The sequence below is a fragment of the Bos javanicus genome, chromosome 5 (assembly GCF_032452875.1).
Source record: "Bos javanicus breed banteng chromosome 5, ARS-OSU_banteng_1.0, whole genome shotgun sequence".
NCBI lineage: Eukaryota > Metazoa > Chordata > Mammalia > Artiodactyla > Bovidae > Bos > Bos javanicus.
This window is the reverse complement of record NC_083872.1, coordinates 39,628,687-39,655,251: the sequence shown is the minus strand read 5'-3', so window position 1 is coordinate 39,655,251 and position 26,565 is coordinate 39,628,687. Positions and strand designations below refer to the sequence as shown.

At 39.0% G+C, this 26,565-nt stretch overlaps 1 protein-coding gene across 2 annotated transcripts in view; it reads left to right on the top strand.

The window, feature by feature from the left end:
• The window catches only part of PDZRN4 (PDZ domain containing ring finger 4), a 428,685-nt gene extending 425,327 nt beyond the window's left edge, over nt 1–3,358 (top strand). For both annotated transcript variants that reach the window (XM_061416434.1, XM_061416435.1), the window contains one exon: nt 1,448–3,358. In XM_061416434.1, coding sequence (XP_061272418.1) covers nt 1,448–2,974 — 1,527 coding nt within the window. In that variant the 3' untranslated portion in view covers nt 2,975–3,358. The remainder of the gene's footprint in view (nt 1–1,447) is intronic.
• Nucleotides 3,359–26,565: the final 23,207 nt, after the last annotated feature.

Genomic DNA, 26,565 nt, shown 5'->3' with positions numbered 1-26,565 from the left:
AACATTCTTTTTTATCAATAAGACATTTTAAATCAATCATAGTATGTTCTCAACAAATAAGGAAAAATATTTTATGGAAATATTGAGAATCCTGGAACTAGCATGATACATGGTCATGTTCTCCCTCCAATTCATTATGTTTTTTCTGCCATTACTTGATTGAAAGAAAACAACAATTATCTGACACTTTCAAACCTGTCTTACTTTTTATCACCTATCCTTTCTTTCTTTGACACTAACAGGCTTAATTATATCTAATTATATAATTTCCTGCTAAAGGGAAAAATGTATATATGTATAAAAGTGAGTAAATTTAGACATAAGGAGAAAACAATCTAGAAATTGTATTTGTAGACTTTTATAAGAGAAGTGATAGAATAAAGAGTAGCTTTATGCTATTCATGGAGAAACAACTAGATGTGCGTCTCCCTAGGGCAGTGACAGTTAACTGCTCTGCATGAAAAGCCAAAAATTGCCAGGGAGTGAAGTTCACATATATATTTACTTACATATCTGTTTTTTGACATTATGCCCTTGTCTGGCAATCAGTGCTGCTCAGATTTTAGGGGAACCATCATTTTACTTTCAGTAGAATAAAACTCACTTCTGGGGGGAATTACTGGCTAAGAGTAGAAAAATCTTTTAAAGTAACCCAATGAGTCCTAAGACATCACTGTTGCTCTTGAGCAACATGATATGGAGATGCCTTGAAGTCAAAGTACATGTATGCAAGAATATAGCACCTTGGATGTAAAGAAATCCTGTCCATGGAAGATGGCACTGGCCTCCTAGACTTCCTGCCTAAGAAGTTACATCCACCTGGGACTAAGTTTCCTTATCTATGGATGGAAGGTCTTGGGCTCCTGTACTTATTCCTGAAATGTTGTGATATTTCATTTATTATCATCAGTGTATTACTAGATCCAATGAAGTTTCTTTTGAACTTGAGAAAAGTTCATGAAGAAAAGAAATAGTAACATGTGATGTGGCTTCTGAACTCCAGACCTTCATTGCTGAAGACTGTTTTGGGATTCTTTCTTACTCATCCTTTTATATGTTATCGCCTCAGAAACTCATAAAGTCACCTCATTTATACAACTTCACTCCAGTTTCTCAACTAAAAGAGAGCCTAAGACAAGAATCACTTATTTTAAATCACTCATTTAATTTTAATTTAATTATTTTAATGTGCCCTGTTTTATTTATCTTCAAGTGAGTAGCATAGCCATATTCAAACAGCTTTTGCTTTCTTTTAGAGCAAAAAAAAAAAAAAAAAAGACTGCCATCAGCCAATTGCCTTTATTCGTAAAACTGTTATGGATACTAAAATTAGGGTAGCTTTATAGGAGCTGAACTTTTGCCAAAGCATTGTTTTTTCAAACAAGTTTTCAACGACTGATTTTCAAAATAATTAACTTTCTTTCTTCTCTTAATTTTATTTTCCTAGCCAAAAAAACAAGAAGAAGAAGAAGGCACAACAGATACGGCAACATCCTCATCCAATAACCATGAGAAGGACAGTGGAGTGGGGCGCACAGATGAAAGCTTGCGGAATGATGAGAGCTCAGAGCAGGAGAATGCAACCGAGGATCCCAATGGCACATCTCTGAAAAGCAAAAGAGAGCTGGGGCAGAGCCAAGACACCCTGGGAAGCGTTGAACTTCAGTGCAATGAGAGTTTTGTGTCTGGTGAATACATTGACTCAGACTGTATTGGCAACCAAGATGAGGAGTGTGAAAGATTTCGGCAGCTCTTGGAGCTCAAATGCAAGATAAGGAAGCATGGGGAGTATGACCTGTATTACTCAAGCAGCACAATAGAATGCAATCAGGGAGGACGAGAGGGAGTGGAGCATGAACTACAGTTGCTTAATGAAGAACTGAGAAACATTGAACTTGAGTGCCAAACTATCATGCAGACTCACAGGCTCCAGAAAGTGACAGACCAGTATGGAGATATCTGGGCATTGCATGATGGAGGATTCCGAAGTTATAATACCAGCATAGATACCCAGAGGGGAAAACTAGATGACATCCTTGAACACCCAGAAAAGTCAGACAAAGACAGTTCGAGTGCTTACAACACAGCTGAAAGTTGCAGAAGCACTCCACTCACTGTGGACCGTTCCCCTGACAGTTCCCTTCCAAGAGTGATCAGCCTCACCAATAAGAAAAATCTGAGAAGCACAATGGCAGCCAACCAGTCCTCTTCTGGACAGAACACTAAAGAGTCAACCTGCACCAAAGCCAAAACCTCTGAACAAGGCTGTGTCATTGAAGGCAAAGAGAAGACTTCAGAAAGCAGCAAGCTTTCTGATCCAGAGAAGACCAGCAGTGAACACATCCCTTATCTCTCTCCTTACCACAGCTCCTCCTATAGATATGCAAACATCCCAGCACATGCTAGGCATTATCAAAGCTACATGCAGTTAATTCAACAGAAGTCCGCAGTCGAGTACGCTCAGAGTCAGCTCAGCTTGGTGAGCGTGTGCAAGGAGTCTCAGAAGTGCTCAGAACCCAAGATGGAATGGAAGGTGAAAATCAGGAGCGACGGGACGCGGTACATCACCAAGAGACCCGTGCGGGACCGCATTCTAAAGGAGCGTGCCTTAAAGATCAAGGAGGAGCGGAGTGGCATGACCACGGACGATGACACCATGAGCGAGATGAAGATGGGGCGCTACTGGAGCAAAGAGGAGAGGAAACAGCACTTGGTGCGGGCCAAGGAGCAGCGGCGCCGCCGAGAGTTCATGATGCGGAGCCGGCTGGAGTGTCTCAAGGAGAGTCCGCAGAGCGGCAGTGAGGGCAAGAAGGAAGTCAACATCATTGAACTGAGTCACAAAAAGATGATGAAGAAAAGAAACAAGAAAATTTTGGACAACTGGATGACAATCCAAGAACTGATGACCCATGGGGCCAAGTCCCCTGATGGTACACAAGTTCCTAATGCCTTTTTGTCTGTCACCACAGTATGACCCAATAGATGGAATGCAGCTGATTTTCAGAGGGTGCTACCAGTTTGGGTAGAGGATGCTTGCCTCGTTCAATGTGGCATTTTTATATATATTTTGTGACTCTTTACAGTTTAAATTTTTTGTAAGCAAAAATACCTGCTAATTTTTCATTTGTTTTTCATATATCGGTACTTCTTTTTGGCTGAGATTTCTTTCTTTGACTTGTGATATATTCATACTACTCATTTATATATAAAAACAAGCAAAAGGAAAGAAAACAAAAAAACTTGCACAAAAATACTGAGGAGCCAATTAATTTCCTATTTTAATGTACCTATTATAGATCTGGATTTATTTCTGTAGTTTGCTTATTTTCAACTTTAATAACAACTCAATGCCAAAATATTTCTATGCTTGCTTCTTGACTAATACATATAAAATCAAACCTGATGATAAATCATGTGCCACATCTTGTTTTACACATAAAAATCACCTCTTTTTAACATCCTGTTGTACATTTAACACATAAATGGCCATTATCTTTGTCTCAGTAAAGTGTAGGTGGACAATCTTCCTGTGGTATGTAGTGACACTGTTTTTGTAGTTAGATAGTTGTGGTAATTGTGACAATAAAAGAGAAATAAATTATTGATTACCCCTGAGAAAAGCTATCAAGGAGTGTTCTATTTCCATTGTTCCCTGTGGTTACCAGATATAAATTAGTTATATATGTATACTCTTTAGAAGACTCCTAATTGTGAATTCTAAAATGTGTACATTTTCTATCCCATTTTTTCAATAAATTGTCCTGAAATACTTCCCATAGATCATTGTGTCCCATATTCTTACCAAGATTAAGTTATGTAGAGCATCTAAGAGTTGCTGTCTAAGCATTCAGTAATCACGAGTTCATGCTCTCCTTGACTGCTACCCATGTAAAGAAAATCCAAGAACAATTTAAGGGATGATATGGAGACAGAGGATCAGTAAGTAGCTGAGACTGTTTGTAAGGACAGCTCAAACTGCCATAACGACATACTATAGGCTGTGTGGCTTAAATAACAGGAATTTCTCATAGTTCTTGAGGCAGGAAACTCAACATCAAGGCACCAACCAATTCAGCTCCTGATGAGGGCTCTCTTCCTGTTTTGTAAATGGCCTCCTTGCTTTGTCCTCACAAGGTAGAGAAAGAGAGGAAGCTGTTTGGTGTAACTTCTTTTAAGGACACTAATCCCATCATGAGGGTCTCGCCCTCATGACCTCATTTACCACCCAAAGGCCCCATTTTCAGCTACCATCACATTAGGACTTAGAGCTTCAGCATATGGATTTGTCAGGGGAGAGGTAGTTCAGATCACAGCACCATGAGCATTTGTTTAGTTCATCTTTTGGAAAGAGGTTCTTGGAAACTATCTTTTCAATAATTTTCAGCCTACTCAATTACAGATGCCTTGTTAAAAAGTGAGATTGTTAGATTATCTGATAGGATATTTGAGTCTAGCTTTTCATCATACACATATCAACTATATCATATATCAATCATGATGCCTTCAAAGTGAAAGACCAGACAAATGTGTGTGTGAATTTAATCAAATTTTCATTCAACCCAAGAGACTGTTGTAACATAACAGAGACACAACATCTAAACATCTTTGAAGCTACTTTCCTGTTTAAAAACCTATAATGGCTCCTTGCTATCTCTTAAATCAAACTCTGATGCCCCAGCCTTATTTTCAAAGTTCTCCACTAACTTGCCCACCTTGCCTCCTGTGCCTCCTCTTTAGGTTTTCTCTGAGTTGTTCTGGCTTCCGAGCAGCCTGCCCATTTTCACTGAAGTTATCTAATGTTATTTACCCATCTGGAGTTTCTGTGCCAAATCCTACACCTCTCTTAGAGAGTAATCACATGTACATTTTCTCTTTGGAGCCTGTTTTGATGATCTGGGTTTTCTCTGCATTTTGACATACACTATTATGCACTTGCAGTTTATGTTACCTTGAAGATTTTATCCTTCCATTATTTGGATCACATACACAGAACTTATTGTCTCCCTGTACAGATCTAAAGTTCATGGAATCTGGCGCTTGAGTCACCTTCTTTGTAAATCTCTCATAGAATGTCATTTAAACAATAATGAATGCTAGTTGAGTTAAATTATTTTATTCACTTATCTCACGTATTGGTCCTTTTGTTACTATTTTCCTTACTCGTCTACCCGTCTGAGTTCTTACCTTTTAAAGGGCTATTACATAGATGGAAAGAAATAAATCTTATTTACATATAATAAAAAGCTGGTCTCAAAAATTTTAAGATAGTAATAGCAACTTAAGTCAATTGAAAATTTCATCACTGCTAACTTTAATCCAATCAATAAAACTACTCAGTGTACCTAGAGCTAAATTTTGATCAGATGGTTTTAAATAAGAATGCCTCTCTGTCTTAAAAACCCAGTTTCTTCCTGATCTAATGACTATGGTTATTGTTTATCCTCTTGATACAACTCGGTTTAAATATTCATTGAATTCAAATTACTCCTATAGATAAACGAGTTTGGAACCAATATGTAGATATTTTCCAGAAGAAATATGTACACATCTTACAGAATGCAGTGTTTCCAAAGTTACCAGCTTAATTTTATTTTTATTAAGGCCAAGTGTGCTTGCCAATTTTTTAAAACTGTGATGTTAGTGTTTTTCATGTCTGTGTTTATACAGTTCTACAAATTGAGAAATGTCTTTTTCAAAAATCAGTGAAAATCTGAGAAGTGTTATGTTTTATCTTTCTACATAACATATCTTTGTGCTAAGCATGTTTTTTTTCTAGTAAATGAATAATAAACCTGCTGCTCAACAAAGAAAAATAATTGACTATATGTGAAATATTTTATTTTAGTTCAAAAGACGTATGTGAATGTGAAGAGGAAAAAATACTTTACTTGGGCTTACCTTTGAAATTCCATATTTTCTATTGACAGAAATTGGTGTTAGGATCCATAGGTGAATGACCTAAGGAGGGGAAATAATGTATTCTCTATGGGCGTTTCTTCACTGTGTGTCATGAAGAAGGCTATTGTCATCACGTTATTTTGTGCAGACTGGCCCTTTAGGAGCACACAGCATGGCTTCCTCTAACATAACCTTTCCATAACTACATATTGATTTAATCCATGCCTTGCTGCTGTGTCTAAATCTTCCATCTAAACATATTTTTATGCCTCCAATGAGCTGTTACTCTCAACTTCAAATTATTTTGTGATGGTGCCACTATTTGCTGGTCTGTCACACTTATTGCCTGAGTCTTCTGGAATTTCTGTTTTACCTCGTAAGTGACAAAGCAGTGTGAATTTTCTTTTCTAAATATGTCAGGTTGTCTTCAATACCCTTACCCAGTCATCTTTTGGTATATACTGTCTCCGTCTCCTGCCTAATTACCTCGACAAATCTGGATTTGTTCTCCCTGGACACTTTTCCCAGTCTCCCTAACTTGTGGCAGCAACACTGGGCCTCCTAAATATTACTTTCCTCACTTTGCTTGAATATCTTCAGAAATCTTTTCCTGAGTATAGGATAAAATCTGAATGCCTGAGATATTCATCAAGGACTTTATATAATTTAACCTCAACTTTTTTTTCTGTTTGATCTCACACTTCTCTCCAGAAAGAATTTCTAACTCAGACCTCAAGAAATCTGTGTCTTACGGAGTGGTGGTAGCTTAGTCACTAAGCTGTGTCCAACTTTTGCCACCCCATGGACTGTATCCTGCCAGGCTCCTCTGTCCATGGAATTTTCCAGGCAAGAACACTAGAGTGGGTTGCCGTTTCCTACTCCAGGGGACCTTCCTGACCCAGGGATCAAAGTCACATCTCTTGTGTCTCCTGCATTGGCAAGTGGATTCTTTACCAACTGTACCACTTGGGAAGATGCACCTTCATATCAATATTCTTCCAACTTTAGTTAAAATTTAATGAAATTTTATTTTTTATTGATTTGTACTCTGCTATTTAGTTCATTTCCATTATTTTTATTTGTATGAATAGTCATGGATTGGCATGATATAATTCATAGTAACACAATAATAATTATTAAATAATTTCTATTAATTTTCAATGAATTGAATACTGCAATAGGTTCACTGACAAATTCACTTATTAAAAAATAAAGTAAAAAAAAATATTCCCAGAAAATTATTTTCCACTTACCTGAAGTCTATGTTCTCTTTCCAGTTTCTCATCATTATTTTCCAAAATATAAATATTTGGAACTTTATTAAAAAGATTTAAAATCTAGGTAAAACAAACCATTTGCTTCTGTAAACATGCATGAAGCAGCTTCAGAATTTCGATGAATAATGACAACAGGAAACCACTGACAAGACAATTGACCAAATCAGTCCTTATTAATAAAAGAATATTTTGAGTTTTTTTTTTTTTAATTCTCTTTTATTTCCATCTTCCACTCAAGTATGCTACCTTTTTCAACAGGACTGGTTTATACTGGAACAGGTTTATAAGGAATCTCCTTGTAGAACTGAGTTAATGGTCCCATGAAGCTGATTATTTGAGGATGTTTTGTGTTACTTCTAATGTCCCACTCTGCTTCTGCTTTAGTCAGACAGGACTCCCCACAGTTTGTCTAACATGCCTCTCTTATTTTCAAGGCCACTCTGCATGTGGTGTTCTGCATGTCAAATAAACCCTCTCCTTTCTCCTTGTCAACATTTTGCCATCTCTCCAGGGGATTTTCCCTAACTCTTGCTAACAGCCTCTCATTTCTGAACACTCATAGAAGGTACTGTCTTATCACTCCCTTGGCTTTCCACCCAATAGTGTCTAATATTTTTTCCATAATGTTTCTCTTATGATTCAAGTTTGTTGCACAGTTAGTAATCATTGCCACACAGATCCTTCTGGAATTTCTTCTGTTTCACCAAAAAACAGCTGCTCAGGATTTTGAGTGCCTTGCATGTTTTACATGCCCTAGTCAACTGTTGTGTTGCAACAAGTACTGCTCCTGAGTTCACTGGCCAATTATAAATTAGGGTCCCATTTATTACTCAGTATCCTACTTCCCAGCTCTGCCCTTTACTAGGTTCATATTCTTAATAAAGTTGGTTACGCTTGCTGCTGCTCATTAGAGGGAGATAATTATAGCCTTTTTCATAAATTGGGAATCAACTGAGCTAATACATATAAAGAAGCTAGATGAGTGTGGGCACAAAGTGGGCATTCAATAGATATTAGAGCTTATTTTTATTTTCTGATGAGTTGTTGTTCAGTATTTTAGGCCTATCTGACTCTTTGAGACCCCATGAATTGCAACAGATCAGGCTCTACTGTCCTTCATTATTTCCCTGAGTTTGCTTAAACTCATGTCTACTGAGTAGGTGATGCCATCCAACCATCTCATCTTCTGTCACCCCTTTCTCCTCTTGTCCTTAATCTTTCCCCACATCAGGGTCTTTTCCAAAGAGTTGGCTCTTCATATCAGGTAGCCAGAATATTGGCTCTTCAGCTACAGCTGAAGTGCTAGATATTCAATTCTAAAATATGTTTGAATAAACAATTTAATAAACCATATACTTATTCAGCTTTACCTCTTTGATGGTGATAAGAACAGATTAGATGAGATCCAACTTCTCAACACATCTTGGAAAATCTGTGAAATACTCTGTGAAGCAAATTGTAATCAAATATTTCCAGAAACTAGCCCTACCCTGATGTTCTCATTATGGTAGGATCAGTGAGTATAGTATAGATTTATATTTTTTTCCACTTTATTTAGCCCTACTTCATTATTGAAACAGAATGTTAATCAGAAAATCAATCAAATGGAGAACACAAAACAATAGAAATGGACAAAACAGTCAAAAGAAGGAAACATATTTGGAGCCTACAATGTTCACTGTGTTAAATACTTTACATGGATCATTAGTAAACTTCTTGACTTAGGAAGATGAAATGTGAATATGTGAAAAGTAACCTAACTTTACAGAGCAGTCAGTGTAGAGTGAGAAACACAAGAAGTTTAAGGGGAATGGAAAGTTACGGGTAATGCCACCTTTGAAAAGCCTTCCCTGGTCTCACAGCCTTGAGACTCAAATAATGGTTCACCCTAAGGATCAGTCCAGTTCACTTCAGTTCACTCGCTCAGTCATGTCTGACTATTTGCGACCCCATGAGTCACAGAACGCCAGGCCTCCCTGTCCATCACCAACTGCCAGAGTTCACTCAGACTCACATCCATCGAGTCAGTGATGCCATCCAGCCATCTCAACCTCGGTCATCCTCTTCTCCTCCTGCCCCCAATCCCTCCCAGCATCAGAGTCTTTTCCAATGAGTCAACTCTTCACATGAGGTGGCCAAAGTACTGGAGTTTCAGCTTTAGCATCATTCCTTCCAAAGAAATCCCAGGGCTGATCTCCTTCAGAATGGACTGGTTGGATCTCCTTGCAGTCCAAGGAACTCTCAAGAGTCTTCTCCAACACCACAGTTCAAAAGCATCAATTCTTTGGCACTCAGCCTTCTTCACAGTCCAACTCTCACATCCATACATGACCGCAGGAAAAACCATAGCCTTGACTAGACGAACTTTTGTTGGCAAAGTAATGTCTCTGCTTTTGAATATGCTATCTACATTGGTCATAACTTTCCTTCCAAGGAGTAAGCATCTTTTAATTTCATGGCTGCAATCACCATTGGCAGTGATTTTGGAGCCCAGAAAAATAAAGTCTGACACTGTTTCCACTGTTTCCCCATCTATTTCCCATGAAGTGATGGGACTGGATGCCATGATCTTCGTTTTCTGAATGTTGAGCTTTAAGCCAACTTTTTCACTCTCCTCTTTCACCTTCATCAAGAGGCTTTTGAGTTCCTCTTCACTTTCTGCCATAAGGGTGGTGTCATCTGCATATCTGAGGTTATTGATATTTCTCTGGCAATCTTGATTCCAGCTTGTGTTTCTTCCAGCCCAGCGTTTCTCATGATGTACTCTGCATATAAGTTAAATAAGCAGGGTGACGATATACAGCCTTGATGTACTCCTTTTCCTGTTTGGAACCAGTCTGTTGTCCCATGTGCAGTTCTAACTGTTGCTTCCTGACCTGCATAAAGATTTCTCAAGAGGCAGATCAGGTGGTCTGGTATTCCCATCTCTTGAAGAAAATTCCACAGTTTATTGTGATCCACACAGTCAAAGGCCTTGGCATAGTCAATAAAGCAAAAATAGATGTTTTTCTGGAACTCTCTTGCTTTTTCCATCATCCAGCAGATGTTGGCAATTGATCTCTCTGCCTTTTCTAAAACCAGCTTGAACATCAGGAAGTTCACGGTTCACATATTGCTGAAAGATGATGCTGTGAAAGTGCTGCACTCAATATGCCAGCAAATTTGGAAAACTCAGCAGTGGCCACAGGACTGGAAAAGGTCAGTTTTCATTCCAATCCCAAAGAAAGGCAATGCCAAAGAATGATCAAACTACCACACAATTGCACTCATCTCACACGCTAGTAAAGTAATGCTCAAAATTCTCCAAGCCAGGCTTCAGCAATATGTGAACCATGAACTTCCTGATGTTCAAGCTGGTTTCCATATGGTAATTTAAGTTTCCATGTTACTCTTTCCATACATTTCACCCTCTTCTCCCCTCTCCTCATGTCCGTAAGTCTATTCTCTATGTCTGTTTCTCCATTACTGCCCTGTAAATAAATTCTTCAGTACCATTTTTCTAGATTCTATACATGTGTGTTAGAATACAATATTTATCTTTCTCTTTCTGATTTACTTCATTCTGTATAGTAGGTTCTAGTTTCATCCATCTCATTAGAACTGACTCAAATGTGTTCCCTTTTATGGTTGAGTAATATTGCATTGGGGATATGTACCATAACTTCTTTATCCATTCATCTGTCAATGTACATCTAGGTTGCTTCTATGTTCTAGCTATTGTAAATAGTGCTGGAATGAACAATGGGATGCTACTGCTCCTGCTAAGTCACTTCAGTCATGTCATACTCTGTGTGACCCCATAGAAAGCAGCCCACCATCCCTGGGATTCTCCAAGCAAGAACACTGGAGTGGGTTGCTATTTCCTTCTCCAATACATGGAAGTGAAAAGTGAAAGTGAAGTTGCTCAGTCATGTCGAACTCTTCACAACCCCATGGACTACAGCCTACCAGGCTCCTCCATCCATGGGATTTTCCAGGCAAGAGTACTGGAGTGGGTTGCCATTGCCTTCTCTGAAACAATGGGATACATGAGTCTTTTTCAGTTTTGGTTTCCTCAGGGTATATGCTGGGTATATGCTGAATGGGATTGCTGGGTCATATGGTGGTTTTATCCCTAGCTTTTAAAGGAATCTCCATACTGTCTTCCATAGTGGCTGTATCAATTTGCATTCCCACCAACAGTGCAAGAGTGTTTCCTTTTTTTCTGCACCATCTCCAGCATTTATTGTTTGTAGACTTTTTGATGATGGCCATTCTGACTGGTGTGAGGTGATATCTCATTGTAGTTTTAATTTTCATTTCTCTAATAATGAGTGATGTTGAGCATCTTTTCATGTATTTGTTAGCCATCTGTATGTCTTCTTTGGATAAATCTCTGTTTAGGTCTTTTCCCCACTTTTTGATTGTTTTTTTCCTCTTTCTGGTATTGAGTTGTATAAGTTGCTTGTATAATTTGGAAATTTTGTCACTTATTTGTCACTTTGTCACTTATTTCATTTACTATTAGGTTCTCCCACTCTGAGGGTTGTCTTTACACCTTCCTTATAGTTTCCTTTGCTGTGCAAAAGCTTTTAAGTTTAATCAGGTCCCACTTGTTTACTTTTGTTTTTATTTCCTTTACTCTAGGAGGTGGGTCATAGAGGATCTTGCTTTGATTTACATCATCAAGTGTTGTGCCTATATTTTCCTCTAAGAGTTTTATAGTTTCTGGTCTTACATTTAGGTCTTAAATCCATTTTGAATTTATCTTTGTGTATGGTGTTAGGAAGTGTTCTAATTTCATTCTTTTACATGTAGTTGTCCAGTTTTCCCTGCACAATTTATTGAAGAGGCTGTCTTTGACCCATTTTATATTCTTGCCTCCTTTGTCAAAAATAAGGTACCCATAGATGCATAGATTTATTTCTGGGCTTTCTATCTTGTTCCATTTGTCTATATTTCTATTTTTGTGCCAGTACCATACTGTCTTGATGACTGTAGCTTTGTAGTATAATCTGAAGTCAGGAAAATTGATTCCTCCAGCTCCATTCTTCTTTCTCAAGACTGTTTTGGCTATTCGGGGTCTTTTGTGTTTCCACATGAATTGTGAACTTTTTTGTTCTAGTTCTGTTAAAAATAACATTGGTAATTTGATAGGGATTGCATTGAATCTGTCAGAGAAGGCAATGGCAACCCACTCCAGTACTCTTGCCTGGAAAATCCCATGGATGGAGGAGCCTGGTAGGCTGCAGTCCATGGGGTTGCGAAGAGTTGGACATGACTGAGTGACTTCACTTTCACTTTTCCTTCCATGCATTGGAGAAGGAAATAGCAACCCACTCCAGTGTTCTTACCTGGAGAATCCCAGGGACAGGGGAGCCTAGTGAGCTACCGTCTATGGGGTGGCATAGAGTCGGACATGACTGAAGCAACTTAGCAGCAGCAGCAGCAGCAGGAGCATTGAATCTGTAGATTGCATTTGGCTGTATAGTCATTTCCACAATATTGATTCTACCTACCTAAGAACATGGAATATCTCTCCATCTATTTATGTTATCTTTGGCTTATTAGAGTCTTATAATTTTCGGTGTACAGTTCTTTTGTCTCCTTTAGTAAGTTTATTCCTAGATTTTTATTTTTTTTGTTTCAATGGTGAATGGGATTGATACTTTAATTTCTCTTTCTGATTTTTCATTGCTAGTATAGAGAAATGCAAGTGATTTCTGTATATTGATTTTGTATCCTACAACTTTGCTAAATTCACTGATTAGCTCTAGTAATTTTATGATACTATCTTTAGGGTTTTTTATGTACAATATCATATCATCTGCGAACAGTGAGAGCTTTACTTCTTCTTTTCTGATCTAGATTCCTTTTATTTATTTTTCTTCTTTTATTGCTGTAACTAGCACTTCCAGAACTATGTTGAATAATGGTGGTGCAAGGGAACACCCTTGTCTTGTTCCTGGCCCTAGGGGGAATGCTTTTTGTTTTTCACCATTGAGAATAATGTTTGTTTTAGGCATATCATATATGGCCTTATATGTTGAGGTAGGTTCCTTCTATGCCCATTTATTGAAGAATTTTAATCATAAATGGGTGCTGAATTTTGTCAAAGGCTTTTCCTGCCTCTATTGAGATTGTTATATGGTCTTTATCTTTCAATTTGTTAATATGATGTATCACATGGATTGAATTGCATATGTTGAAGAATCCTTGCATCCCTGGAGTAAACCCAACTTAATCCTTGTGTATGAGCTTTTTGATGTATTGCTGTATTCTGTTTGCTAAAATTTTGTTGAGGATTTTTGCATCTGTGTTCATTAGTGATATTGGCCTGTGGTTTTGCTTTTTTGTGCTGTCTTTGGTTTGGGTATCAGGGTAATGGGGGCCTCATAGAATGACCATGGAAGTGTCCCTTCCTCTTCAATTTTTTTGACAGATTTTTAGAAGGATAGGCATTAACTCTTCTCTAAATATTTGATAGAATTCTCCTGTGAAGCTATCTGGTCCTGGGCTTTGGTGTTTTGGGAGATTTTTGATCACCAGCTTCAATTTCAATGCTTGTAACTGGGTTGTTCATAATTTCTATTTCTTCCAGGTTCAAACTTGGAAGATTGACCTTTCCTAAGAATCTGTCTATCTCTTCCAAGTTATCCATTTTATTGCCACCTATTTGTTCATAAACATTTCAGTTCAGTTCAGTTCAGTCACTCAGTCGTGTCTGACTCTTTGCAACCCCATAGATCGCAGCACACCAGGCCTCCCTGTCCATCACCAACTCCCAGAGTTCACCCAAATTCATGTCCATCAAGTCGGTGATGCCATCCAGCCATCTCATCCTCTGTCGTCCCCTTCTCCTCCTGCCTATCCCATCCAGCATCAAGGTCTTTTCCAGTGAGTCAACTCTTCATGAGGTGGCCAGAGTATTGGAGTTTCAGCTTCAGCATCAGTCCTTCCAATGAACACTCAGAACTGATGTCCTTCAGGATGGACTGGTTGGATCTCCTTGCAGTCCAAGGGACTCTCAAGAGTCTTCTCCAACACCACGGTTCAAAAGCATCAATTTTTCGGTGCTCAGCTTTCTTTACAGTCCAACTCTCACATCCATACATGACCACAGGAAAAACAATAGCCTTGACTAGATGGACCTTTTTTGGCAAGGTAATATCTCTGATTTTGAATATGTTATCTAGGTTGATCATAACTTTCCATCCAAGGAGTAAGCATCTTTTAATTTCATGGCTGCAATCACCATTGGCAGTGATTTTGGAGTCCCCCAAAATAAAGTCTGACATTGTTTCCAGTTTTCCCATCTATTTCCCATGAAGTGATGGGACTAGATGCCATGATCTTCGTTTTCTGAATGTTGAGCTTTAAGCCAACTTTTTCACTCTCCTCTTTCACTTTCATCAAGAGGCTTTTTAGTTCTTCTTCACTTTCTGCCATAAGGGTGGTGTCATCTGCACATATGATTATTATGTGTTATAACAGCCGGTTATTGATACCCAGCTTCTAGGCCTTTGTTAATTGATTCTTGCATTTCCTCCATTTTGTTTTCAAGGTTTTTTGATCATCTTTACTATCATTATTCTGAATTCTTTTCAGGTAGTTTGCCTACTTCCCCTTCATTTATTTGGACTTCTATGTTTCTAGTTTCTCCCTTCACTTATGTAGTATATCTCTGCCTTTCCAAAAAAAAAAATTTTTTTTTAACTTACTGTGTTTGAGGTCTCCTTACCCAAGCTTCAAGGCAGAATTCTTTCTTCCTTTTGGTTTCTGTCCTCCTCAGGTTGGTCCAGTGGTTTGTGTAAGCATAGTATAGGGTGAGATTTATGTTGAGTTTTTTGTTTGTTTGTTTTTCCTCTGATGAGCAAGGCTGAGTGAGCTGGTAATCCTGTCTGCTAATGATTAGGTTTCTATTTTTGTTTTCTTTTTTGTTTAGCTGAGGCATCTTGCACAAGGTGCTACTGGTTATTGGGTGATGCTGGGACTTGTATTTAAGTGGTTTCCTTTGTGTGAGTTCTCACTATTTAATACTCCCTAGGGTAAGTTCTCTGGTAGTATAGGGTCTTGGATTCAGTGCTCCCACTCCAAAGGCTCAGAGCTTGATCTCTGGTCAGGAACAAAGTTTCCACGAGTGGTTTCTTATGCCATTAAGTGATATTAAAACAAATTCTTCAAAAAGAGAAACCAAAGATGAACCCTAGTTACTAAATCAGACAAATAGTAAAATAATGGAATATACACATGTACATATACACCTATAAGCAAAATCAAAACAGCCCACCAAAAACAAAGTACAGTAGATTGACCTGGTGAACAAAGGAAAATGAAAATTATATGTACCAGTTAAGCACAAAACAAAATAAAGCACAAACTGGGAGATAACTAAAGCAAGGTGCCAAGTGGGGAATAAAGCAATGAAATAAAAATAACAAATGTATTGAGAAGAAAGGAAAGAAATAATTGATATGCAAAGTTAAATAGAAGTAGATGAAGAAGATCTGGAAAACTCAGCAGTGGACACAGGACAGGAAAATGTCAGTTTTCATTCCAATCCCAAAGAAAGGCAATGCCAAAGAATGTTCAAACTACTGCACAATTGTACTCATCTCACACACTAGCAAAGTAATGCTCAAAATTCTCCAAGACAAGCTTTAAAAGTACTTGTGAACTGTGAACTTCCAGATGTTCAAGCTGGATTTAGAAAAGACAGAGGAACCAGAGATCAAATTGCTAGCATCCATTGAATCATTGAAAAAGCAAGAGAATTCCAGAAAAACATCTATTTCTGATTTATTGACTATGCCAAAGCCTTTGACTGTGTGGATCACAATAAACTGTGAAAAATTCTTAAAGAGATGGGAATACAAGACCACCTTACTGCCTCCTGAGAAATCTGTATACAGGTCAAAAAGCAACAGTTAGAACTGGACATGGAACACAAACTGGTTCCAAATTGAGAAAGGAGTATATTGAGGCTGTATATTGTCATCATGTTTATTTAACTTCTATTCAGAATACACAGGTGAAATGCTGGGCTGGATGAAGCACAAGCAGGAATCAAGATTGTTGAGGGAAATATCAATAACGCCAGATATGCAGATGACACCACACTTATGGCAGAAGATTAAAGAGCCTTTTGATGAAAGTGCAGAGTGAAAAAGTTGGCTTAAAACTCAACATATAGAAAACTAAGGTCACTACATCCAGTCCCAACACTTCATGGCAAACAGATGAGGAAACAGTGGAAACAGTGAGAGACTTTATATTTATGGGCTCTAAAATCACTGCAGATGGTGACTGCAGACATGAAATTAAAAGATGCTAGTTCCTTGGAACAAAAGTTACGACAGACCTAGTTCAGTTCAGTCGCTCAGTCATGTCTGACATTTTGCAACTCCATGGACTGCAGCATACCAGGCTTCCGGGTCCACCACCAACTCCCAAAGCTTACTCAAACTCATATCCATCGAGTCAGTGATGCCATCCATCATCTCATCCTCTGTCAGCCCCTTCTCCTCCTGCCTTCAATCTTTCCCAGCATCAAGGTCTTTTCTTGTGAGTCACTTCTGCTCATCAGGTGGCCAAATATTAGAGTTTAAGCTTCAGCATCAGTCCTTCCAAAGAATATTCAGGACTGATTTCCTGGATCTCCCTGGCAAGGGTCTTCTCCAACACCACAGTTCCAAAGCATCAATTCTTTGACACTCAGCTTTCTTTATAGTCCAACTCTTGCATCCATACAAGACTACTGGAAAAACCATAGCTTTAACTAGATTGACCTTTGTTGGCAAAGTAATGTCTCTGCTGTTTAATATGCTCTCTAGGTTTGCCATAGCTTTTCTTCCAAGGAGCAAGTGTCTTTTTATTTCATGGCTGCAGTCACCATCTGCTTTTGTCAGCAAGTGAAGAATAAAGTCTCTTGAAAACTGGATGTCAGTGAAAATGTTGAGTTATAAGTACAACTGTCTGTCCGCTATGGTTTTTTCATCCAGTCTCTTCAGTGTCTGGGAAATAAAGAAAGCTGAGCAAACAATGAGAACTGGGGTGTTGGAAAAGACATTACTCGGTTGGACTACAAAGAGCACTGATGCTCCGGACTGAGGCCGTGAAGTGAAAAGACTCTTGAGACTCCTGATGGACGAAACGACTCATGGCAAAGCCTGAGAGAGCAGAGGAAGGACAGCAGGATGAGAGTGCTTCGCCAACCGACTCAATGGATTTGAGTTTGAGTAATCTCTGGGAGTTGGTGATGGACAGGGAAGCCTGATGTGCTGCAGTCCATGGGTCATAAAGAGTCTGACACGACTAAGAGACTGTACTGAACTGATGATTTATATACATTAAAGATTAAATGTAAGGGGAAAAGAAGAGTAGAAAAGACAAAAGAATAAGTATAGAAAAATATAATAAGTTTAAAAAATTTTCAATTTAAAATTAAAAAAAGGGAATAGAAACAAAAACAGGAAGAAGAAAGAAAAGAAACAAGAAAGAAGAAAAAAAAAAGGAAAATTCCAGAGAACTGCAAAAGCCTAACATAGAGGCACAGTTTTATAACAACAATAAAAAGTGTGACCAAATATACACATATATATATACACCCATAAGCAAAATCAAAACAGTCCTACAAAAATGAAGTACAAAAGATTGACCCAGGGAACAAAGGAAACCAAAATTTATATCTATCAGTTAAGAACAAAACTAACTAAAGTACAAACTGGAAAACAAAGCTAAAGCAAGGTGCCAACTGGGGAATAAAGCAATGGAAATAAAACTAATATGTTGAGAAGAAAAAAAAGAAAGAATAGATATGCAAAGTTAAATAGTAGATAAAGAAGGGTTATATACATTAAAGATTAACTGCAAGGGGAAAAAAACACTGGGAAAAGCAATCAAAGGAATACATGTGGAAAAAATAGTAATAAGTTTAAAAAAATTAAAATTAAAAAAAGGGAAAAGAAAAAAAAGAAGAAGAAAGAAAAAAAGGAAAACTTCACATAACTGCAAAAGCCCAAGGTAGAGGCAAAGGTTTATAACAACAATAAAAACTATCACTAAGGGGGGGATATAAAAAGCTCAAAATCTTAATTAGATTTCATGCTGCCAATGAAGCCAACAACTACAACAGGGCAGGGGGAAAGGAAAAAAATTTCAAAAGAATCTACAGAACAAGTCAAAACATGAGAATAATAAATGTTTTTCTTGAGTCACTATTGTCAGAGTCCTTTCCCTCGTTGGGAGTCACAGTCCACCTCACCTCCCTGGGATGCCTTCCAACATTGTGCTGGTCTCTGGACCTGCTATGGGGGCAACTCAGATTCTAATCTGGTCCTACTCCTGTTTGTTCTTGCCTCCAGTGTCCATAGTTATCAAAACAGGTGTTTTCTTTTTGTGGGAGGTCTCAGTGTCCTTTTATATATTCCATAGACAGAGTCTGCCTAGTTGGTCATGTCGATTTCATTTGCAGCTTCTATGGCTGGTGAGAAGGTTTTGGGTCTTCTTCCTTAGCCACACTGCCCCCGGATTTCAACTGTGGTTTTATTTCTGCCTCTGTATGTGGGTCGTCCACTGGGGTTTGCTCCTGAGGTTGCCCTGGAGGACTTGGATCTGCCCCAGTGAGGACCAGGTGTGGAGGTGGTGCAGCTGCTTGGATCACAGGGGTTCTGGCAGCACCAGGTACTCAGGGGAGAAGGCAGCTAGGGCAGCAGGAAATATAGAAGGGTATGACAACCAGTACTGGCCAATACACTCCAGTATTCTTGCCTGGAGAACCCCCTGACAGAGAAACCTGGTAGGCTACAGTCCACAGGGTTGCAAAGAGTTGGGCACAACTGCAGCAACCCTGCGTACATAGATACATGACTTTTTTTGCCCACGGCAGCTCTGCCTCAATGAGGGTTGAGCATGAAGGTGGCTCAGCTACTTGGATTACAGGGTCCCTGGTGGCAAGTGTGCAGGGACAGAGACTGCCTCCACACAGGAGTTATGGCCCTATTAGAGTCTTTTTTTGAGCCTCTTGTAGGTAGCTATCAGAAGGCCTCTTTGGCCAGTCTTTCTCCATAGCTCTGCCCATTCAGGCACTTAGAGAGCTTCCTTGCTTTGTACCCTTCTCTCTTGTTTGGCACGTCAGACATACAGAGAGGCTGCCCTGGCTGGGGTCTTACTCTGTAGTTACGACCAACCTAGATAGCATATTGAAAAGCAGAGACATTACTTTGCCAACAAAGGTTCGCCTAGTCAAGGCTATGGTTTTTCCTGTGGTCATGTATGGATGTGAGAGCTGGACTGTGAAGAAGGCTGAGCGCCAAAGAAATGATGGTTTTGAACTGTGGTGTTGGAGAAGACTCTTTAGAGTTCCTTGGACTGCAAGCAGATCCAACCAGTCCATTCTAAAGGAGATCGGCCCTGGGATTTCTTTGGAAGGAAGGATGCTAAAGCTGAAACTCCAGTACTTTGGCCACCTCATGTGAAGAGTTGACTCATTGGAAAAGACTCTGATGCTGGGAGGGATTGGGGGCAAGAGAAGGGGACGACAGAGGATGAGATGGCTGGATGGCATCACTGACTCGATGGACGTGAGTCTGAGTGAACTCCGGGAGTTGGTGATGGACAAGGAGGCCTGGCATGCTGCGATTCATGGGATCGCAAAGAGTCGGACACGACTGAGTGACTGATCTGATCTGATCTGATCATTAATAAGTAATTGATAATTGCTTAATATTATCCCACATTAAAAAATTAATTGATAATTACTTAGTATCCCATATTAAGTATATGGCAAGAGGTAACTGCTTTTGACAGCACTGCTGCTGCTGCTACTGCTGCTAAGTCGCCTCAGTCGTGTCCAACTCTATGTGACCCCATAGACGGAATCCCACCAGGCTCCCCTGTCCCCGGGACTCTCCAAGAAAGAACACTGGAGTGGGTTGCCATTTCCTTCTCCAATGCATGAAAGTGAAAATTGAAAGGGAAGTCACTCACGGAAATTATAAAAGGGAAAACACTAGAGAAAGGCCCATTTTCACAAAGTACTCATCAATGGGCTATCAAAAGTAATCACTCCAGGTCTTACAATGCATTTATACTGGATAAGCTAAACTTCAGAACACTTAGAACATCCGTTGTTCCCATCTAAGTAAGTTTTTAAAAATTCAGGTCAGTTCAGTTCAGTCATTCAGTCATGTCCGACTCTTTGTGACTCCATGGACTACAGCACACCAGGCTTCTCTATCCTTCAGCAAATACTGGAGCTTACTCAAACTCATGTCCATTCAGTCAGTGATGCCATCCAACCTTTTCATCCTCTGTCATCCCCTTCTCCTGCCTTCAATCTTTCCCAGCATCGGAGTATTTTTCAATGAGTCAGTTCTTCGCATTAGGTGGCCAAAATATTGGAGACTCAGCTTCAGCATCAGTCCTTCCAAAGAATTTTCAGGGTTGATTTCTTTTAGGATTGACTAGTTGAATCTCCTTGCAGCCCAAGGGACTCTCAAGAGTCTTCTCCAACACGACAGTTCAAAAGCATCAATTCTTCAGTGCTCAGCTTTCTTTATGGTCCAACTCTCACATCCATACATGACTACTGGAAAAACTATAGCTTTGACTATACAGACCTTCGTTGGCAAACTAACGTCTCTGCTTTTTAATATGCTGTCTAGGTTTTCTCATAGCTTTTCTTCCAAGCAGCAAGTGTCTTTTAATTTCATGGCTGCAATCACCATCTGCAGTGATTTTGAAGCCCAGGAAGGTAAAGTCTTGCACTGTTTCCATTGTTTCCCCAACTATTTGCAATGAAATGATGGGACCAGATGCCATAATCTTAGTTTTTTGAATGTTAAGTTTTAAGCCAGCTTTTTCACTCTCCTCTTTCACTTTCATAAAGAGGCTTTTTAGTTCCTCTTCACTTTCTGTCATAACAGTGGTGACATCTGCATATCTGAGATTATTACTATTACTCCCTCCAGTCTTGATTCCAGCTTGTGCTTCATCCAACCCAGCATTTCACCTGATATATTCTACATAGAAGTTAAATAGGCAAGGTGACAACATACAGCCTTAATGTACTCCTTTCCCATTTTGAACCAGTCAGTTGTTCCATGTCCAGTTCTAATTGTAGCTTCCTGACCTGCATACAGATTTCTCAAGGGACAAGTAAAGTGGTCTGGTATTCCCAACTCTTCAAGAATTTTCAACAGTTTGTTGTGACCCACACAGTCAAATGCCTATGCTTTGACATAGTCAATAAAGTAGAAGTAGATGTTTTACTAGAACTCTCTTGCTTTATCTATAATCCAGCGGATATTGGCAATTTGATCCCTGGTTCCTCTGGCTTTTCTAAATTCAACTTGTACATCTGGAAGTTCACAGTTCACATACTGTTGAAGCTTCAATTCAGTTCAGTTCAGTTGCTCAGTCGTGTCCAACTCTTTGCGACCCAATGAATCGCAGCATGCCAGGCCTCCCTGTCCATCACCAACTCCCAGAGTTTACTCAAACTCATGTGCATCGAGTCGGTGATGCCATCCAGCCATCTCATCCTCTGTCATCCATTTCTCCTCCTGACCCCTATCCCTCCCAGGATCAGAGTCTTTTCCAATGAGTCAACTCTTCACATGAGGTGGCCAAAGTACTGGAGTTTTTAGCTTAAACATCAGTCCTTCCAATGAACACCCAGGACTGATCTCCTTTAGAATGGACTGGTTGCATCTCCTTGCAGTCCAAGGGACTCTCAAGAGTCTTCTCCAACACCACAGTTCAAAAGCATCAATTCTTTGGCACTCAGTTTTCTTCACAGTCCAACTCTCATATCCATACATGACTACTGGAAAAACCATAGCTTTGAATAGATGGACCTTTGTTGGCAAAGTAATGTCTCTGCTTTTCAATATGCTGTCTAGGTTGGTCATAACTTTCCTTCCAAGGAGTAGCATCTTTTAATTTCATGGCTACAATCACCATCTGCAGTGATTTTGGAGCCCAAAAAAGAAAGTCTGACACTGCTTCCACTGTTTCCCCATCTATTTACCATGAAGTGATGGGACCAGATGCCACGCTCTTAGTTTTCTGAATGTTGAGCTTTAAGCCAACCTTTTCACTCTCCTCTTTTGGTTTCATCAAGAGGCTCTTTAGCTCCTCTTCACTTTCTTCCATAAAGGTAGTGTCATCTGCGTATCTGAGATTATTGATATTTCTCCCAGCAATCTTGATTCCAGCTTGTGCTTCTTCCAGCCCAGCATTTCTCATGATGTACTCTGTATATGTTAAATAAACAGGGTGACAATATACAGCCTTGACGTACTCCTTTTCCTATTTGGAACCAGTCTGTTGTTCCATGTCCAGTTCTAACTGTTGCTTCCTGACCTGCATACAAATTTCTCAAGAGGCAGGTCAGGTGGTCTGGTATTCCCATCTCTTTCAGAATTTCCCACAGTTTATTGTGATCCATACAATCAAAGGCTTTGGCCTAGTTTGGAGAATTTTTAGCATTCCTTAGTTAGCGTGTGAGATGAGTGTAATTGTGCAATAGTTTGAACATTCTTTGGCATTGCCTTTCTTTGAGATTGGAATGAAAACTGACCTTTTCCAGTCCTATGGTCACTGCTGAGTTTTCCAAATTTGCTGACATATTGAATGCAGCACTTTCACAGAATCATCTTTTAGGACTTGAAATAGCTCAACTGGAATTCCATTACCTCCACTAGCTTTGTTTGTGGTGATGCTTCCTAAGGCCCACTTAATTTCACATTCCAGGATGTCTGGCTCTAGGTGAGTGATTACACCATCATGGTTATCTGAGTCATTAAGATCTTTTTTGTACAGTTCTTCTCTGTATTCTGGCCACCTCTTTTTAATATCTTCTGCATCTATTAGGTCCATACTGTTTCTGTCCTTTACTGTGCCTGTCTTTGCATGAAATGTTCCCCTGGTATCTCTAATTTTCTTGAAGAGTTCTCTAGTCTTTCCCATTCTATTATTTTCCTACATTTCTTTGCACTGACCACTTAGGAAGGCTTTGCCCTCTCCCCATGCTATTCTTTGGAACTCTGCATTCAGATGGATACATCTTTCCTTTTCTCCTTTGCCTTTAGCGTCTCTTCTTTTCTCAGCTGTTTGTAAAGCCTCCTCAGACAACCATTTTGCCTTTTTGCAATTCTTTTTTCTTGGGGATGGTCTTGATCACCACCTCCTGTGCAATGTCACAAGCCTCTGTCCATAATTCTTTAGGCACTCTGTCTCTCAGATCTAATCCCTTGAATCTATTTGCTCACTTTCATTATATAATCATAAGGGATTTGATTTAGGTCTAGTTTACCAATCATTAGACCTAAACGATCTATTGGTTTTACATACTTTCTTCAATTTAAGTCTGAATTTTGCAATAAGGAGTTCATGATCTGAGTGACAGTTGGCTCCTGGTCTTGTGTTTGTTGACTGTATAGAGCTTCTACATCTTTGGCTGCAATGAATATAATCAACCTGATTTTGGTATTTTTGGTGATGTCCATGTGTAGAGTCATCTCTTGTGTTGTTGGAAGAGAGTGTTTGCTCTAACCAGTGTGTTCTTTTGGCAAAACTCTATTAACATTTGCCCTGCTTCATTTTGTACTCCAAACCCAAATTTGCCTGTTCCTCCAGGGAGAAGGCAATGGTAACCCACTCCAGTATTCTTGCCTGGAGAATCCCATGGACGGAGGAGTCTGGTGGGCTGCAGTCCATGAGGTCGCTAAGAGTCAGACACGACTGAGCGACTTCACTTTCACTTTTCACTTTCATGCATTAGAGAAGGAAATGGCAACCCACTCCATTGTTCTTGCCTGGAAAATCCCAGGGATGGGGGAGCCTGGTGGGCTGCCATCTAGGGGGTCACACAGAGTTGGACACGACTGAAGCGACTTAGCAGCAGCAGCAGCAGCAGCAGCAGCAGCCAGGTATATCTTGACTTCCTACTTTTGCATTCCAGTCCCCTTTGATGAAAAGGACATCATTTGGCTGGTATTAGTTCTGGGAGATCTTGTAGGTCATTAGAACTGTTCAACTTCAGATTCTTCAGCATTAGTGGTTGGAGCATAGACTTGGATTACTGTGATATTGAATCGTTTGCCTTGGAAATGAATAGAGATCGTTGTGTCATTTTTTAGATTGCACTGCATTTCTGCCTTTTTGTTGACTATGTTGAATAAGTTTAAAAATTATTTACTAATGATTTATATTTTAAATTTTGTATCAAAGTAGAGAAACATAAAAAAGTCTAAATTCTCACAAAATTGACACACTTGTATAACCAGTATCCGGGTCTTGAAATAAAACATTTTTGACCTTCCATAATCCACCTCTTAAGTATTATCCCTCCATCCTTTCCAATTGTAAACCCTATTCAGATTTCTAACATGACATAAAATTTGCCTATTTTAATGTTTGTAAAAATGGGATTCTACAGTATATATTCTTTGGGTCTGACTTCTTTTACTTAATGAATTTTTTTTTCTTGAGGTGTTATATGTACTTGTAGTTTGCTTATTTTTATCACTGTGCAGTATTACGTTGTGAGATGACCACCATTTATACATCTATTGTATAGCTGATGAGCATTTGGCTTGTTTTCAATTATAGATTATCACATTGAATACTTTGGACATTCTTCTATATGTGGTGCACACATTTTCACTGGGTGTATACTTAGAAGTTGAATTATGGGGTCTTAGATTATGCATGAGTCTTCCCAGGTGACGCTAGTGATAAAGAACCCACCAGCCAATGCAGGAGATGTAAAGATGCAAATTCGATTCAAGTGTTTGTAAGTTTATATTACCACTAGCAGTATGTAAGAATTCCCAATATTCCTCATAATTACTAATACTTGATAATTTTTAAAATGGGGTAGAATTTATTTTATTACAGTATTAATTATTCATGCCAACTCTTCACCCATTCATATGTCAGTGGATACTTAGGTCATTTCCGTGTTTTGGCTACTGTGAATAATACTGCAATAAACATGGCGTTAAGATTTCTCTTTGGGATAGTGATTTTTGTTTCCTTCAGCTATATACTTAAAAATGAGATTGCTGAATCGTGTTGTAGTCATATTTTTTAATTTTTTAGGAACCTCTGCTGCTTTCCATAGTGGCTGAAACAATTTCTGTTCCCACCAACAATAGGAGGATTCCATTTTCCCATATTCTTTGCCAGCACTTATCTCATTTTATAATGAGCCATTCTAACACATGTGAGGTGATATGTCGTTCTGATTTTGATTTGCATTTATCTCGTGATTAGTTATGTTGATCACTTTATCATGTACTTGTCAGTCCTTCTTATAATTTCTTCTAGAAAAGTGTCTATTCAAGTTCTTTGCCCATTTTAATTATTTTTTACCATTGAGTTATAGTAGTCTTTTATCGGTCACCTCCTGGTACCATGAAAACCCACCCCTAACCACTGCTGATTGGAATAGTAAGTGGATATCTAACCCAAAAGTATCCAAACTTGAGGCAGTTATCTAAGAAGTGACCTAGATTATAAACGTCAAAATAATAGTATTGATCAAGTGAATCAATGAAATTTCAACTGGAGCTTGGGGAGGTCACTGGTTAGTTACTGACCCTGTATATGAGACAGAAAAAGAGACACTGATGTATAGAACAGTCTTATGGACTCTGTGGGAGAGGGAGAGGGTGGGAAGATTTGGGAGAATGACATTGAAACATGTATACTATCATGTATGAAACGAGTCGCCAGTCCAGGTTCGATGCATGATACTAGATGCTTGGGGCTGGTGCACTGGGACGACCCAGAGGGATGGTATGGGGAGGGAGGAGGGAGGAGGGTTCAGGATGGGGAACACATGTATACCTGTGGCGGATTCATTTCGATATTTGGCAAAACCAATACAATATTGTAAAGTTTAAAAATAAAATAAAATTTTAAAAAAATGTTAAAAAAAAAGAAAATAGACACTCAGAGAGAAAAAGAGTCTCCATAATGGTGAAGAACTAAGGTAAGGAGGCATGCATTCTCAAAGTAGGACAATCTTATGAATGGCTCTCCAGTTTCTGTTTCCATAAAGCTTGACTATTGCAGTTTATGCTTTTTAGTAATAAGTGGTAATGAATTTTCTTCTGCTTAACATGAAGTCTTACTATGTGATTGAGATTCCTATATACCCTATTTTCATGTGTGATCATACACATGATGGGTGTATATGACATGATAGGTCATCATTATTTTAACCTAAAGAAGTTTGCTGTCACTGCAAACAAAAGAGCCCACCAAAAACAATGCCATTCTAAACCTCTCTGTATAAATATATATAGTTATTTTTTACAAAATCAGATCAGATGATGCAAATGTTCATGTCCTGATTGTTTGATTTATCAATATGTTTAAAATGTGCATGTGTGTTAAG